This window comes from Gymnodraco acuticeps, unplaced genomic scaffold, assembly GCF_902827175.1.
Source record: "Gymnodraco acuticeps unplaced genomic scaffold, fGymAcu1.1, whole genome shotgun sequence".
Taxonomy (NCBI): Eukaryota; Metazoa; Chordata; class Actinopteri; order Perciformes; family Bathydraconidae; genus Gymnodraco; species Gymnodraco acuticeps.
Genome location: NW_022991165.1, coordinates 55,934 through 69,773, shown reverse-complemented (window position 1 = coordinate 69,773; position 13,840 = coordinate 55,934). Strand labels below are relative to the sequence as shown.

Sequence of the window (13,840 nt, the reverse complement as noted above, 5' to 3'; positions counted from 1 at the left end):
AAGGGGGAGGGGGGGGAGGAAGAGCCAATCAGAAGGCACCGGAAAAGTTGTGTTTTCCATGAAAAAGTGTATGTTTAAAATGTGTGTGTACATGGTGACATATAGGAGCCCCATTATAGAGAATTCAATCCAAAACGAAGGCAAATGTCGACCTTTTGCCGTGTTTTCCTCCATAAGTTCCATTATATTATTGTATCAGAACACTTGATGCTGCATTATAATTCAATTATATGACAAATAACCAATGTCTTCTTTAATAATGTTTAAAGGGCTCAAACAGCCAATCAGAATTGACCGGAAAGTTGTATTTTCCTTTAACAAAGTGTAATATGTACTGAAACAAGGTGACGTCATGTATAGCATCTGGAAACACCTTCTTTTTTTCTTTTTGTATGATTTATTTATGAGATTTTGAGCACAACAGACACACAATACACCTCCTACATGGAGTGAGATTGATACACAGTTGAATACTGTGGAACAAGGTATCAACAAAGAGACAGTTTACCCCCCTCCCCCCCCCCTTACAGACAAGCATCAATGAAATAGGATGCAATGGATTTTGAAACAGGTAATAATGGTAATGAAAGACCAATATTGGCCATACATGCCATAACACACACATTTACACCTGCTACTGTACTACAAGCTGAAGCTCATGGGGGGGGGGGGGGGCATAACCAGGTTGTCTAGATGTCAGGGTCAACATCTATTTGGAGAGATCTGACATGCTCTAGGAAGGGTTGCCATATCTTATAGAATTTCTGTTCCGAGAAACGCAGACAGTATTTAATCTTCTCCAGTCTCATAAAATGAAGGGCATCCTTTATCCATTGAGAATGAGAGGGGGGGCAAGGGCCTTTCCACCGCAGCAGAATGGCACGTCTTGCTAACAATGTGAGAAAGGCAACAAGCTCAGCAAAATAGGACGGCAGTGAGAGGCCAGTGGGTAGGACACCAAACAGGGCGAGTAATGGTGAGGGTCGGATATTGGCAGATGAGGCTGAGAGGGAGTCAAAAACACAAGCCCAGAAAGGAGCAAGGGTGGGGCAGTACCAGAACATATGACTGAGATTGGCTGGTCCTTTGGAAACACCTTTTGATGTCAGAATTGTGGGATGTATTTCATATATTGTGCATTTATTTATACACATTTACCCAAAACATTAGGGTTAGGGTTTGTAATCGCTCAAATCGATGTGTTTGAATAGTCTAATACAGGCATGATTGAGTAAGGCCATCAGACAAATGATTACAGACATGTTTGAGGTTGCAAGCCAATCAGAAACAAACATTGTCAGCAGACATGGTGCAGATTATTTTATCAGTGTTAGGTATATACTAAAGGTGCAGATAACACACAAGCAGCCCTCAAGTGCACACCCTTCGCTTCCTGTAGGATACACTGTGATCATGTGACTCCTTTTAAAACCCCAAACCTCTCATTCAGCCGCTGTTCGGAGCACTGACACAGAGAAGGCCATTCTCATCCCCTGAAACAAAGACCTCTACAGCAGTAATGGTGGTGAAGAGGTCAGGGGTCAGGGGTCAAAGAGCACATGTTTCAGGAAAGAGTCGTCCCTTAACGTTTTGTAGCCTTGTTTTAACTGCCGGGCCGAACCAAGACAGCGTGACGACAGCCATGTCTGTTAAAACAAACAATCCCCACTTCAAGTTTGTTGTAAATCCTCAGAAAAACAGTTAAGAGGCGCGTTACAAAGTGCTTTTCCTGCACTCGCAAATCACTTAGTTGTTCAAAAACCCCGCCATCCTGACCTCAAGTGCCAAGAAGTTGCATTAAAACATCAAATTATTCTTATAAACTGGTGAACTTGCCTGATATCAGCTTTATGTTTTGCTGAAAAAGTTGTGAAATGCTTAGAAAATCCACCCTCAAATCCAACAATCTCCACTTCCCATCTCTGCTGAGCTCCCGCTAAAAAATTGCGTTTCAAAGTCCTGTCCGAGTGTTACAAATCTTTCACAACCCGACGATAAGGAACGATACACACGGCTCAATAATCAGCTTTACAAATATCACTATCAGGGCTTAAAGAGGTCATTTTACCCTATCAGCTCGAGCGGAAAAGCTGAAGCAGCAATTAAAAGTCCAGGTGCTGAAGGCAAGGTGTTCAACATCTCTGAAGCGTATTAGGAAGCGATGGTTCTTACCAGGCAGACGCAGGTGATGCAGGGGTTGTCCGTGATGTTGGGGATGTGGAGGACTTCTCCCTCGTTCTCACAGCTGGCCTCGGTACCTGAGAACGACAGAAAAAAAAGTGACCGAGGTAAGACAAAGGTCTGGACTTCTGACTGTAAACAAACCTTCACCTTCGCAATCAGCTGTCAGCAGAGACGGCAAAAGTACACACATCCTTTACTGAAGTAGAAGTACAGATACTCGTGTTTAAAAGTACTCTGGTAAAAGTAGAAGTACTGACTAAACTTCTTTACTCAAGTAAAAGTAAAGTGGCTTTGAAATGTACTTCAGTAAAAAGTACCCATAACTAGCAGCTGTTTTAAAGAGTACCTGACCTCCCTTTATATTAATAGAACAATAATGTCATTGTTAGCTAATGAATGTTTCCATGCTGAACAACGGCAACATGACAACGTTTCCATTGGTCCCTCTTCTTTAGAGAAGACCAGGAAATGATGGATACACGGATCGTGTTCAAATCAATAGGCACGCAATGACTCTAAAGAATAATGATCACGCATCAAACACACATTCAGACTAAAGGAACCAGCTGTTTGGAAAATGAGAGAAGTAGAAAGTACAGGTATTTGAGTTCAACATGTAAGAAGTAGAAAGTACAGGTATTTGAGTTCAACATGTAAGAAGTAGAAAGTACAGGTATTTGAGTTCAACATGTAAGAAGTAGAAAGTACAGGTATTTGTGTTCAACATGTAAGAAGTAGAAAGTTCAGGTATTTGAGTTCAACATGTAAGAAGTAGAAAGTACAGGTATTTGAGTTCAACATGTAAGAAGTAGAAAGTACAGGTATTTGAGTTCAACATGTGAGAAGTAGAAAGTACAGGTATTTGAGTTCAACATGTAAGAAGTAGAAAGTACAGGTATTAGTGTTCAACATGTAAGAAGTAGAAAGTACAGGTATTTGTGTTCAACATGTAAGAAGTAGAAAGTTCAGGTATTTGAGTTCAACATGTAAGAAGTAGAAAGTACAGGTATTTGAGTTCAACATGTAAGAAGTAGAAAGTACAGGTATTTGAGTTCAACATTTAAGAAGTAGAAAGTTCAGGTATTTGTGTTCAACATGTAAGAAGTAGAAAGTACAGGTATTTGAGTTCAACATGTAAGAAGTAGAAAGTACAGGTATTTGAGTTCAACATGTAAGAAGTAGAAAGTACAGGTATTTGAGTTCAACATGTAAGAAGTAGAAAGTACAGGTATTTGAGTTCAACATTTGAGAAGTAGAAAGTTCAGGTATTTGAGTTCAACATGTAAGAAGTAGAAAGTACAGGTATTTGAGTTCAACATGTGAGAAGTAGAAAGTACAGGTATTTGTGTTCAACATGTAAGAAGTAGAAAGTACAGGTATTTGAGTTCAACATGTAAGAAGTAGAAAGTACAGGTATTTGAGTTCAACATGTAAGAAGTAGAAAGTACAGGTATTTGAGTTCAACATGTAAGAAGTAGAAAGTACAGGTATTTGAGTTCAACATGTAAGAAGTAGAAAGTACAGGTATTTGAGTTCAACATGTAAGGAGTAGAAAGTACAGGTATTTGAGTTCAACATGTAAGAAGTAGAAAGTACAGGTATTTGAGTTCAACATGTAAGAAGTAGAAAGTTCAGGTATTTGTGTTCAACATGTAAGAAGTAGAAAGTACAGGTATTTGTGTTCAACATGTAAGAAGTAGAAAGCACAGGTATTTGTGTTCAACATGTGAGAAGTAGAAAGTACAGGTATTTGTGTTCAACATGTGAGAAGTAGAAAGTACAGGTATTTGTGTTCAACATGTGAGAAGTAGAAAGTACAGGTATTTGAGTTCAACATGTAAGAAGTAGAAAGTACAGGTATTTATGTTCAACATGTGAGAAGTAGAAAGTACAGGTATTTATGTTCAACATGTGAGAAGTAGAAAGTACAGGTATTTGTGTTCAACATGTAAGAAGTAGAAAGTACAGGTATTTATGTTCAACATGTGAGAAGTAGAAAGTACAGGTATTTGTGTTCAACATGTGAGAAGTAGAAAGTACAGGTATTTGTGTTCAACATGTAAGAAGTAGAAAGTTCAGGTATTTGAGTTCAACATGTGAGAAGTAGAAAGTACAGGTATTTATGTTCAACATGTAAGAAGTAGAAAGTACAGGTATTTGAGTTCAACATGTAAGAAGTAGAAAGTACAGGTATTTGTGTTCAACATGTAAGAAGTAGAAAGTACAGGTATTTGAGTTCAACATGTAAGGAGTAGACAGTACAGGTATTTGAGTTCAACATGTAAGAAGTAGAAAGTACAGGTATTTGTGTTCAACATGTAAGAAGTAGAAAGTACAGGTATTTGAGTTCAACATGTAAAAAGTAGAAAGTACAGGTATTTGTGTTCAACATGTACGAAGTAGAAAGTTCAGGTATTTGAGTTCAACATGTGAGAAGTAGAAAGTACAGGTATTTGTGTTCAACATGTGAGAAGTAGAAAGTACAGGTATTTGAGTTCAACATGTAAGGAGTAGACAGTACAGGTATTTGAGTTCAACATGTAAGAAGTAGAAAGTACAGGTATTTGAGTTCAACATGTAAAAAGTAGAAAGTACAGGTATTTGTGTTCAACATGTACGAAGTAGAAAGTTCAGGTATTTGAGTTCAACATGTGAGAAGTAGAAAGTACAGGTATTTGTGTTCAACATGTGAGAAGTAGAAAGTACAGGTATTTGTGTTCAACATGTGAGAAGTAGAAAGTACAGGTATTTGTGTTCAACATGTAAGAAGTAGAAAGTACAGGTATTTGAGTTCAACATGTAAGAAGTAGAAAGTACAGGTATTTGAGTTCAACATGTAAGAAGTAGAAAGTACAGGTATTTGAGTTCAACATGTAAGAAGTAGAAAGTACAGGTATTTGAGTTCAACATGTAAGAAGTAGAAAGTACAGGTATTTGAGTTCAACATGTGAGAAGTAGAAAGTTCAGGTATTTATGTTCAAAATGTAAGAAGTCAAAGTTAAAAGTCGTCAGAAAAATAAGTAGTGGAGTAAAGTACTGATACCAGAAATATGTAATTAAATACAGTAACAAAGTATTTGTACTCCACTACTTCCCACCTCTGTCTGGACCACATGACGTCACACAAGCTCGTGCTCAATAAGCTGTGAAAGCAGGTGAATCACGACCAGAGGATCAAACTGCACTAATCAATATTTCTGTAATAACAAGCAAGAGCTCGTAAGGGAAAACCAGAGGTCAGTTTGCCTGCGCTTTACGTATCTTTACATCGTTTTTACGTAGCCTTTTTAGCATCTATTAGCTCTCTGTTATTGGTTCAGTCTCACCAATAGAACAGGAAGTGGACGTAGCTTTTGGGAATAGCAGTGCCAGAAAAGTAGGTGGAGCTACGTACAACCAAACGCCTTAACATCTTATTTAGGAGATCAAAACGTTACTATTAGTTTCATGAACAGACGACAATAAGAGAGGCCACGCCATAAAACCTAAGGTACGGGAACATAATTTACAAATACAACAAATCCTGCATTATTAAAGAACACTTGAAACAGCCAAGGAGCTCATAAACTTATCAGGAAAATACTGAGCGAGGTAATACATCAAGTGACAAGTAGGGTCATTTTATAATAGACTTCTATCTGCTGGTTGGATGGTGCGCTAACATTTGATGCTATCTTGTTGTTTTGTGACTAGAAGAGCCAAGAGAAGGTGTAGCTAAGTGCATAATAAGACATTTCTAGTCAAAATGTCGCAAGAACTGAAAGAGATAAATGGTAAGACGAAAAGAAAGACGTCACGCCTTAAAGCAAACGTTATTTTATCGTCAATTTGACTCTTAATGGGATCATAATTTAAAGAATGCTTTGTTGAATAAGACCTAGACAAGAAGTTGAGACCACTCTGTCATTAGGAAAATGTTTACTGAAGTTATAAATCGAGTTCGAAGTTGGGTCATTTCCTTATAGACTTCTATACAATCAGACGTTTTCTTGCACAGAGACGCCCCCTGCTGGCCGTTAGAGATAATGCACGTTTAAGGCATTGCACTTTTATCACTTTTCCTCACCGGCTAACGTTTCTTCCCTTTCTGCGACACATCCCACTGTGTGCGGTTTGTCCGTCCAGGTAAAAGCACTCACATATAAACCGAGGTCTTAAAAAACGTAAGTCACTCAGTGGGTTACGAGAGCAAAATGTAACCCGAACCAAGGACAGGAAACGACCCCAAAACACAAGGGTTTATGGGTAGAAGCAGACAGATGTCATTGTCAACATCTCACGGTTCCTTCTCTTCGGATATCGGCAGAGAAAGAAATCTGCTCTGTGTTCATGTGCCAGGTTTGTTTGAAATGGCTAAAATGATAACTTCCTTCCTACTCATTGTCCTGATCTGGGAGTTAGACAGAGGTCATCGGAGGTAAATCCTTAAGCGCTCTGTTTGAGTGTCAAACTACTTCCTGTTTCCTCCAGCTGATCCTATCTGCTGGAACAAAAAGCGTTGTATTCACTCTGGTTTTGACCAAACTAGAAACTCTTTTCTCCATGTCCTGCTTCATCCAGTGACTCCATGGCGATGCTTTACGGGTTTTCTTATCTCACCTTTTGGCAAAAAGCTGTTCAAGCAGTAAACACCCAAATATTTGTACACACTCTGCAAACATAACGTTAAAGACCAAGATGTTTTTGAGCAATATTTGGCGAGGCTCTTATCACACTGTGACCTTTAGCTTCTGACCCGCTGAATGTTTGCTTTGTTGTAATGTGGAGGTTTTAGAAATGCACCGTTTAGCTAAATCTATCCCACAAACAACGCATGGCGATGTCCTGCAGGCAAGGAGTCTGGAGGGTAGTGTCCCTACAGACTTAACGTGTAAGGGATGTCTACTTTGCATTAAGGTCGCTCATTAGCATGTACATTGACTAGCTTTACATACATTAAGCCTACTGAGAGTTATAAAACGACACTGTTAACATTAAACTGATGTCCGCATTAATGGATAACCATTTCTAATCCAGAGATATAATATATACTAATCAGAAAATGATCGTTCTGCACTTTGAGCACTTTTAGTTTTTAAGTAGATTTTGATGCCAATACTTTAGTACTTTTAGTTCAGTAACATTTTGAATGCAATATTTCAACCACTACTGCTTTTAGACCTTGCTTTGTTAGCAGTGTGTGACAAATACCTCAACTCCTTATTTGACTTCATTTTAGTTTGACATACAAGTTTATTAAGTAAGGAATTGACTTAACAATCTTTACTTTTTTTGTTTTAATAGACAGAATAAACAGATATCCTTTTATTTTACAATCTGTGTCCTTTTTGCTCACCAAATAAGCCCCAAAGAGAGAGCCATACACCACAAAAACTCTAAATCTTGCCCAGTATATGTGTCTGATATCTAGTCAGAATATGTCTCTACACCTGATATAAGACACACTAACTTCAGAGGTGACACTGCAGTGAGATATCAGGTCTTGTTTTTAGACAATGCATCATCTTGTTGAGTCAAATAATCTTAGTTTGAGTCGTATCTCAGATGAAACACGTCTTTTTTTACATATTTATTGGAAAATCACCAGAAAACGTAACACTTTTGAGCATTTGCGGCTCATATTGTAACACAACATTTCCTGATTCTGGATGTGTTCGCCCAGCTAACTACAAGATCTGATGTATCTAAATATCCCGCCCTCAAGGACTCTTACCAAGCAAATGTGTCACTTGTTCTATTGGCAGATTTTTGTACTTATTTCAAGTGAAAAAACACCTTGTTTTCATTATTGTTTAACTTGTTTTTTCCAGTGTAAGGTAAAGGAAGGAAACAAATGGCCGCCACGCCGTCCTGGTTGCTATCAGTTTGTTTCTGAGCTGTTAATGGACCAAATCTCCACAACAATAGATCCTTATAGCACGGATCCTGGCAGAGCAGACGAACCCTGCCGACTCCGAAACCGCTGTAAAATTTACAACCTTTGAGTGTAATTAAACTGGCTGTAAGTGGTGGTGCTAGTGGGGGCGAAGGGGGTTCAAACGAGGGGGGTTTTGGGTCTCTGAGGCCTCGTCTTCATCCTGACAAAATACCTCCTCCTCCTCCTCCTCGGCTGCTGTGTTTACCTCATAACATCCAGAGAGAAAGCCAAGAGAGAAAGTATAAATCCAAACCCTGGCGCTAAACATGTCGTTTGATTAAAAAAAGGAGAAACACAAGGCAGTAAAAAGGACAGAATGAGACGCACAGTGGGGGGGTTATTAAAGGGGCTGCAGCTAAAGGACAGCGGGGGTCGGTAAAGGTCACTTTCACTCTGACTTTGAAGGCTGATCCCGCTCCGATAGTCACGTCCATTTTAGATACAGTCGGTGAAATACCAACGTTTATTAAGGTCAGAGTCGAATAAACGTCTTACTGGACTCGTGAAGCCAGTTAGATAAACGTACACATAAATAGTCTTTAAATAGCTTCAGCTTCAGATATGAAACATGTCTGAGGGGAAAGTAGAATTAAAAAATACTCCATTATAAGTAAAAGTTCTGAATCAAAACTGTTATTAAGAAAATGCACACGAATTCAAGGTAAAACCACTCGTGATGCAGAACAATACCCCACTGTCCTGGATTATTATTAATGATGTCAGTCACATTTTATAGTTCGCAGAGGAGCTCGTTTCACCCACTTTCAAAATTAATACATTTGTAGGTTTGCTAAGAAAATGCTGTTATTTTTTATTTGGAAAAAGTTAATTTATTTATCTTGAAAACCCTGAATAGTTTTTTTTAAGTGCTTCAATCGCATAAAATATAAATACTCTAGTACAACTACCTCAAACTCGTACTTTTAATTTAACTTCACTAAAGTCATAATAACAAGGGGTGGTTTGAAAAAGAAAGAGTTATCCCCATAGATTTATGAAAGCTTATATATCATCATAATTCAGATTTGCCCAGAATAACTCTGTGACAAAATACATGTTATTATAAATCTGACGTTGGCAATTATGTCACCGCATGACAGACAATTATTAAAAGTAAAATCAGTTCTTAAATCAGTGAAGTCCATGAGGTTTCTGGTTAAAACTGACGGCAATTAGGATCTAAAAAAAAGTACTTTTAGTAACTTGTATGCATGTTTTTCTCCAGTCCAGACACGACACAAGCCTTTCTGATTTCAAAAAGGTAAATTGTGACTTTATCAAAGTGTATTAAGGTCAGTAGAGTGATATAAAGAGACAAGGATCACAAGCAGCACGTGTCCAGGAGCAGATTTGAACCCGTAATGCTGTAAAAACACTTTAACCGGTCCCACTGTAACACCTCCACCCGAACAGACCCCATGACACAGAGCATATGGCGGAGGGATCTGATCACACACAGGTTGTTGCTTTTCTACACAGCTTCTTCTTGTCAAACATTTTCCACTTCAGAGACCCATCTGGTCCCGGTTTGCCCCTCCACCTGATCCCCATCGCTCGGCTCGCTCCACAGATACGAGTCAGGAGGAGATGGAAGCTCTGATAAGGGATGTGAAAACAGGTACTTCTGTCTCTGCTTGTGGACCTCTGACGTCAACGAGAAAGGGAAACCTCTGTTCTGAATCACTTTAAAGGGTTTCTTATTGTGTTAAAGAAATTGAACTCACTTTACTGGGGGTGAAAGCTTTTAGTCACTTGGAAAAGTCTGGAAATAATCTAAATTGATTTGTCTCTCTGCTTGATTTTAAAGCTTTTTGAGACGATCATTTTGATGGTTTTAATATTTCAACATGTTAATTATGTGGTGGAAGAAGTACTCAGATGTGTAGACTTTTATAGACTTGTATAGACTTTTACCACAGTGTTAAACTGAAATGACCAAAACTAAAAGTCATAATGCAGAATGTCCCTTATCAGAAAAAGATATCGCTGGATAATAATGAGTGATCCTTAAATAATGTGAACATCATTTTAATTTTGCTGCCGGATAAAAGCGGAGTTTTCAATTCTTGACAAATTTAAAATATGACTCAGCAGCAGAGCTACTTGTGTTCACAAATGATTGAGTACAAATGGTTTGCTTCCACATTTAATTGGAGTAGCGTACAATGGAAATACTCAAGAACCACGCAACGCTAAATGCAGTACTTTGATTAAATGTATAGTTACATATACACCAGTGGTTATTTGTATTATTTCCCCAACATTAAGCTCCTGTCTTTGCTAGGTAGCCTTATAAGTTATAGGCCTGAGGATCTCAAATGGTCTTACTTTATGAAATATGGGTTTAAAAAAATGGAATTAGCATGAAATTCACCTATTTTGAGCAAGGAACCGCTCCCAAAGGAACTACAACCCAGGTAAATATCATATTTGAATGCCTTGAATCCTCACAGTGCTATAGAGTGCTTCGCTGCCTCTCTATTATTCGCGTTTCCCCGCTGCAGGGCGAACAGACGATGTCCTGATGCACTGCGGCTGTCAGAGGGGGAGCAGACACGAGCTGCTTAACACAAGTGATTTACAACCGGCTCTTACCCAAAACACTGGCTTAATTATAACTTATCCTGACAAACAACCATTTGACTAAAGATCTCTTATCTATTTAACGCAGAGCTTTGATCCCAAAGATCACAATTGTTGTATAATTCCTCTAAAGTTTCAGATACATGACTTTGAGATTGACTCGCGCATCGCTGCAAATACCGCGCGCCAGGCTGGGTTTGGTGGTATCTCTCCACGAAGCAGACCAATTATACAGGGAGGCACCGGAGGATAACCCGGGTTAAACCGAGGTTATTATCCAGCCTCATGTGAGCCATCCAATCAGGCGCTTTCAAACAAGAAACAAAATGCAATTTACTCACATTTTTCTGCCTTTAACCACAGAGAAAAACCCTGAAATGTTGACTTTAATTTCATGTATTATGTCAACACATTTCACATAACTGTATTAGGTTAGAGGCAAGTTGAACCTAAGGTTTTTTATTTAAACTTAATATAACTGCTTACAACTAACCTTATAAAATGATGTGTAATTTGTAGACATAATATATTTAATTCAGTTTCAGTTCTTCAGTACATCGTTATGTTGCCATAGCGGTGATGCAAAATACAGACCTGAGGTTGTAAAAGAAAAGACAATTAAAGAGTTTTTATCTGCATTTTGTTGATGTTTTTGCTTCAATCTGGAGCTTTTATTGGACCTCTACAACTGGTGAGCAGGATTATAAAAGCGAGGCTGACTTTGATTCTGGTGCGGAGTAAAAACAGACTGGAGACTAAATAACCGGGGTAACTTCGGATAGATTTTACGCACGGTGGGAGTTGTGCGATGTGTTATTATGAAGCCGCATAAAAGCCCTTTAATCTTACCTGTAATTAGCGGAGAGGAGGACCGGGGCGTTTGGAGCAGCAACACAAAGCAGAAGAAAAGCCTACAGGTGGACCAGGAGGGAGGGATCCGGCAGCGGAGCAACATCCTCCAGCTTCTCCAGGGAAACTCACAGCGAACACGGAGGAATACAATCAATCCAGAGGGAAAGGAGAAGAGCAACAAGATCCACGTTTCTCCTGCGTCTTTATTCCAGCGGCTCAGTGTGTGTGTTTGCGCTGAAATGCAAAGCGGCGATCAGCCAGACGCGCACAGGTCACACCGACATTACAATGACAAAGACGCGCAGGAGACAGGAGTCCGTGGATGAAAACAGACAAACAAAAAAGAAATCCCAAATCCTGCCGCGGGTCCTGAGAGGAGGTCTGGAGGCTCGGGTCTCTCTCAGCAGCGGGTCCTGAGAGGAGTTCTGGAGGCTCGGGTCTCTCGCAAAGTGTCCGGACAGATTCACGCTAACAGCTGATCTGAGCTCAGTTTCAACGCGACTGAGTTTCAGAAGCGAGTCAGGACGTAAGAGACGTTTTCCAGGAGTCCTTTCGATCTGAGTGCGTCTGGCACATGGATGCTGGAGGACGGAGGAGTGGACTCTCTCTCTCTCTCTCTCTCTCTCTCTCTCCTCTCTCTCTCTCTCTCATCTCTCTCTCTCTCTCTCTCTCTCTCTCTCTCTCTCTCTCTCTCTCGTCTCTCTCTCTCTCTCTCTCTCTCTCTCTCTCTCTCTCTCTCTCTCTCTCTCTCTCTCTGGAGTTAAAGTGGACCTCATGTGTCGGAGCAGCACACACAGTTCTGCCTCCTGTGTGAGAGCCGGGACCTCTTCCTCTTCCTCCTCTTCCTCCTCCTTCTCTTAGCTCCTCCAGAATTTTCCTTTTTTAATAATCACAGTCTCTCTGCTCCTATCTGCCTTTGTCTGTCTGCCTGCTACTGAAACATCACTTGTGTGTGTGTGTGTGTGTGTGTGTGTGTGTGTGTGTGTGTGTGTGTGTGTGTGTGTGTGTGAGAGAGAGAGAGAGAGACCAGCCTCCTGCTTTGGGATCCAGTTTCATTACCAACAAACCAGACTGCATGTGCTTCATGTCTAAGTGAGGAAGAGGATTGAAGTCAAGTGCAACATGTGTGTCTCTGCAGAACACACATTTCTTCTAACATGACCAACATTTAAAACAGATTGCTTAACAAGTTTTCCACCACAGACACACTTGATAGACTGAGTGTCTCTCACTTCAAATGAACCCAATCGAACTCAAACAGTGCACACACTCTTCACACTGAGGTGTATCCAGGTATAGTTCCAACAGAGGAACATGTTATTGCTCCAGCGTGCGATTAGATTTACTCCAACTTGCACAAAACCAAAGCCAGCTCCATCCAGAAATGTTTTCCCGGTTTGGTGAAGAAGAGCCATATCCTCCGTCACTATAGGATATTGTTAGTTAACTCACATGTAGTCGACTCTGGTTATGAGGAAGATGTCATGCTTTACGTTTGATCTGACCTGCATTCGGTCTCGTGCCGAACAGAGACACAAAACAAACGCCTCATTTCAGCATTTTCTTCCCATAAATCTGCATCTGGAGTCGACATTAAAGTCTTATGTGACAGATGAGACGGGCTGCATGACAGTATAGATATCTGTGCGTGTGTGTGTGTGTGTGTGTGTGTGTATGTCTAGCCTCTTTAAAGTGAGGCTCGTCAGAAGCTCAGATGGGAGGAAAAGCGAGTCTTCAAAGAAATAATTAGGACCCACCCAGCAGCCGCTCGATCTGCTGCACACACACAGCCAGGTGTGAGTGTGTGTGTGCGCGCGTGTGTGTGTGTCAAACAGACAGGGGGAAGAGAGTCAAAAGGGAAATGTATCAGTGTGTGTGTGTGTGTGTGTGTGTGTGTATACAGTATGTGTCAATGAGAGAAAGTCTGAGAGAGAGTTGTGTGTGTCAAAAAGAGGAAAGGAGTTGGTGTTTCAAAGAGAGGAAAAGCATCATCAAAGAGTGTGTGTTTAAAAGAGCGTGTGTGTGTGTGTGTGTGTGTGTGTGTGTGTGTGTGTGTGTGTGTGTGTGTGTGTGTGTGTGTGTGTGTGTGTGTGTGTGTGTGGGGGGATACACTTAAGATAAAGTGTGTGAAAGAGACAATAATATGAGTCTCTCTCAGAGGTAAAGTGTGTTAAAGTGTGTGTGAGGGTGATGGTTGGTGTTGGTAACCACTAGATGGCAACAGAGAGGGAGGGTGACCTGGTCTGACCGCACACACACACACACACACACACACACACACACACACACACGTTCATTTGAAAT

The 13,840-nt window shown here is 40.2% G+C and overlaps 1 protein-coding gene across 1 annotated transcript in view; it reads right to left on the bottom strand.

Annotated features, from left to right (window-relative positions):
• bmper (BMP binding endothelial regulator) overlaps positions 1-12,131 on the bottom strand; it is a 46,540-nt gene extending 34,409 nt beyond the window's left edge. Inside the window, 2 exon segments of the mRNA XM_034237589.1 lie at positions 2,173-2,258; positions 11,534-12,131. Of these exon segments, the coding sequence (XP_034093480.1) occupies positions 2,173-2,258; positions 11,534-11,639 (192 nt within the window). The 5' untranslated portion in view covers positions 11,640-12,131.
• Positions 12,132-13,840: the final 1,709 nt, after the last annotated feature.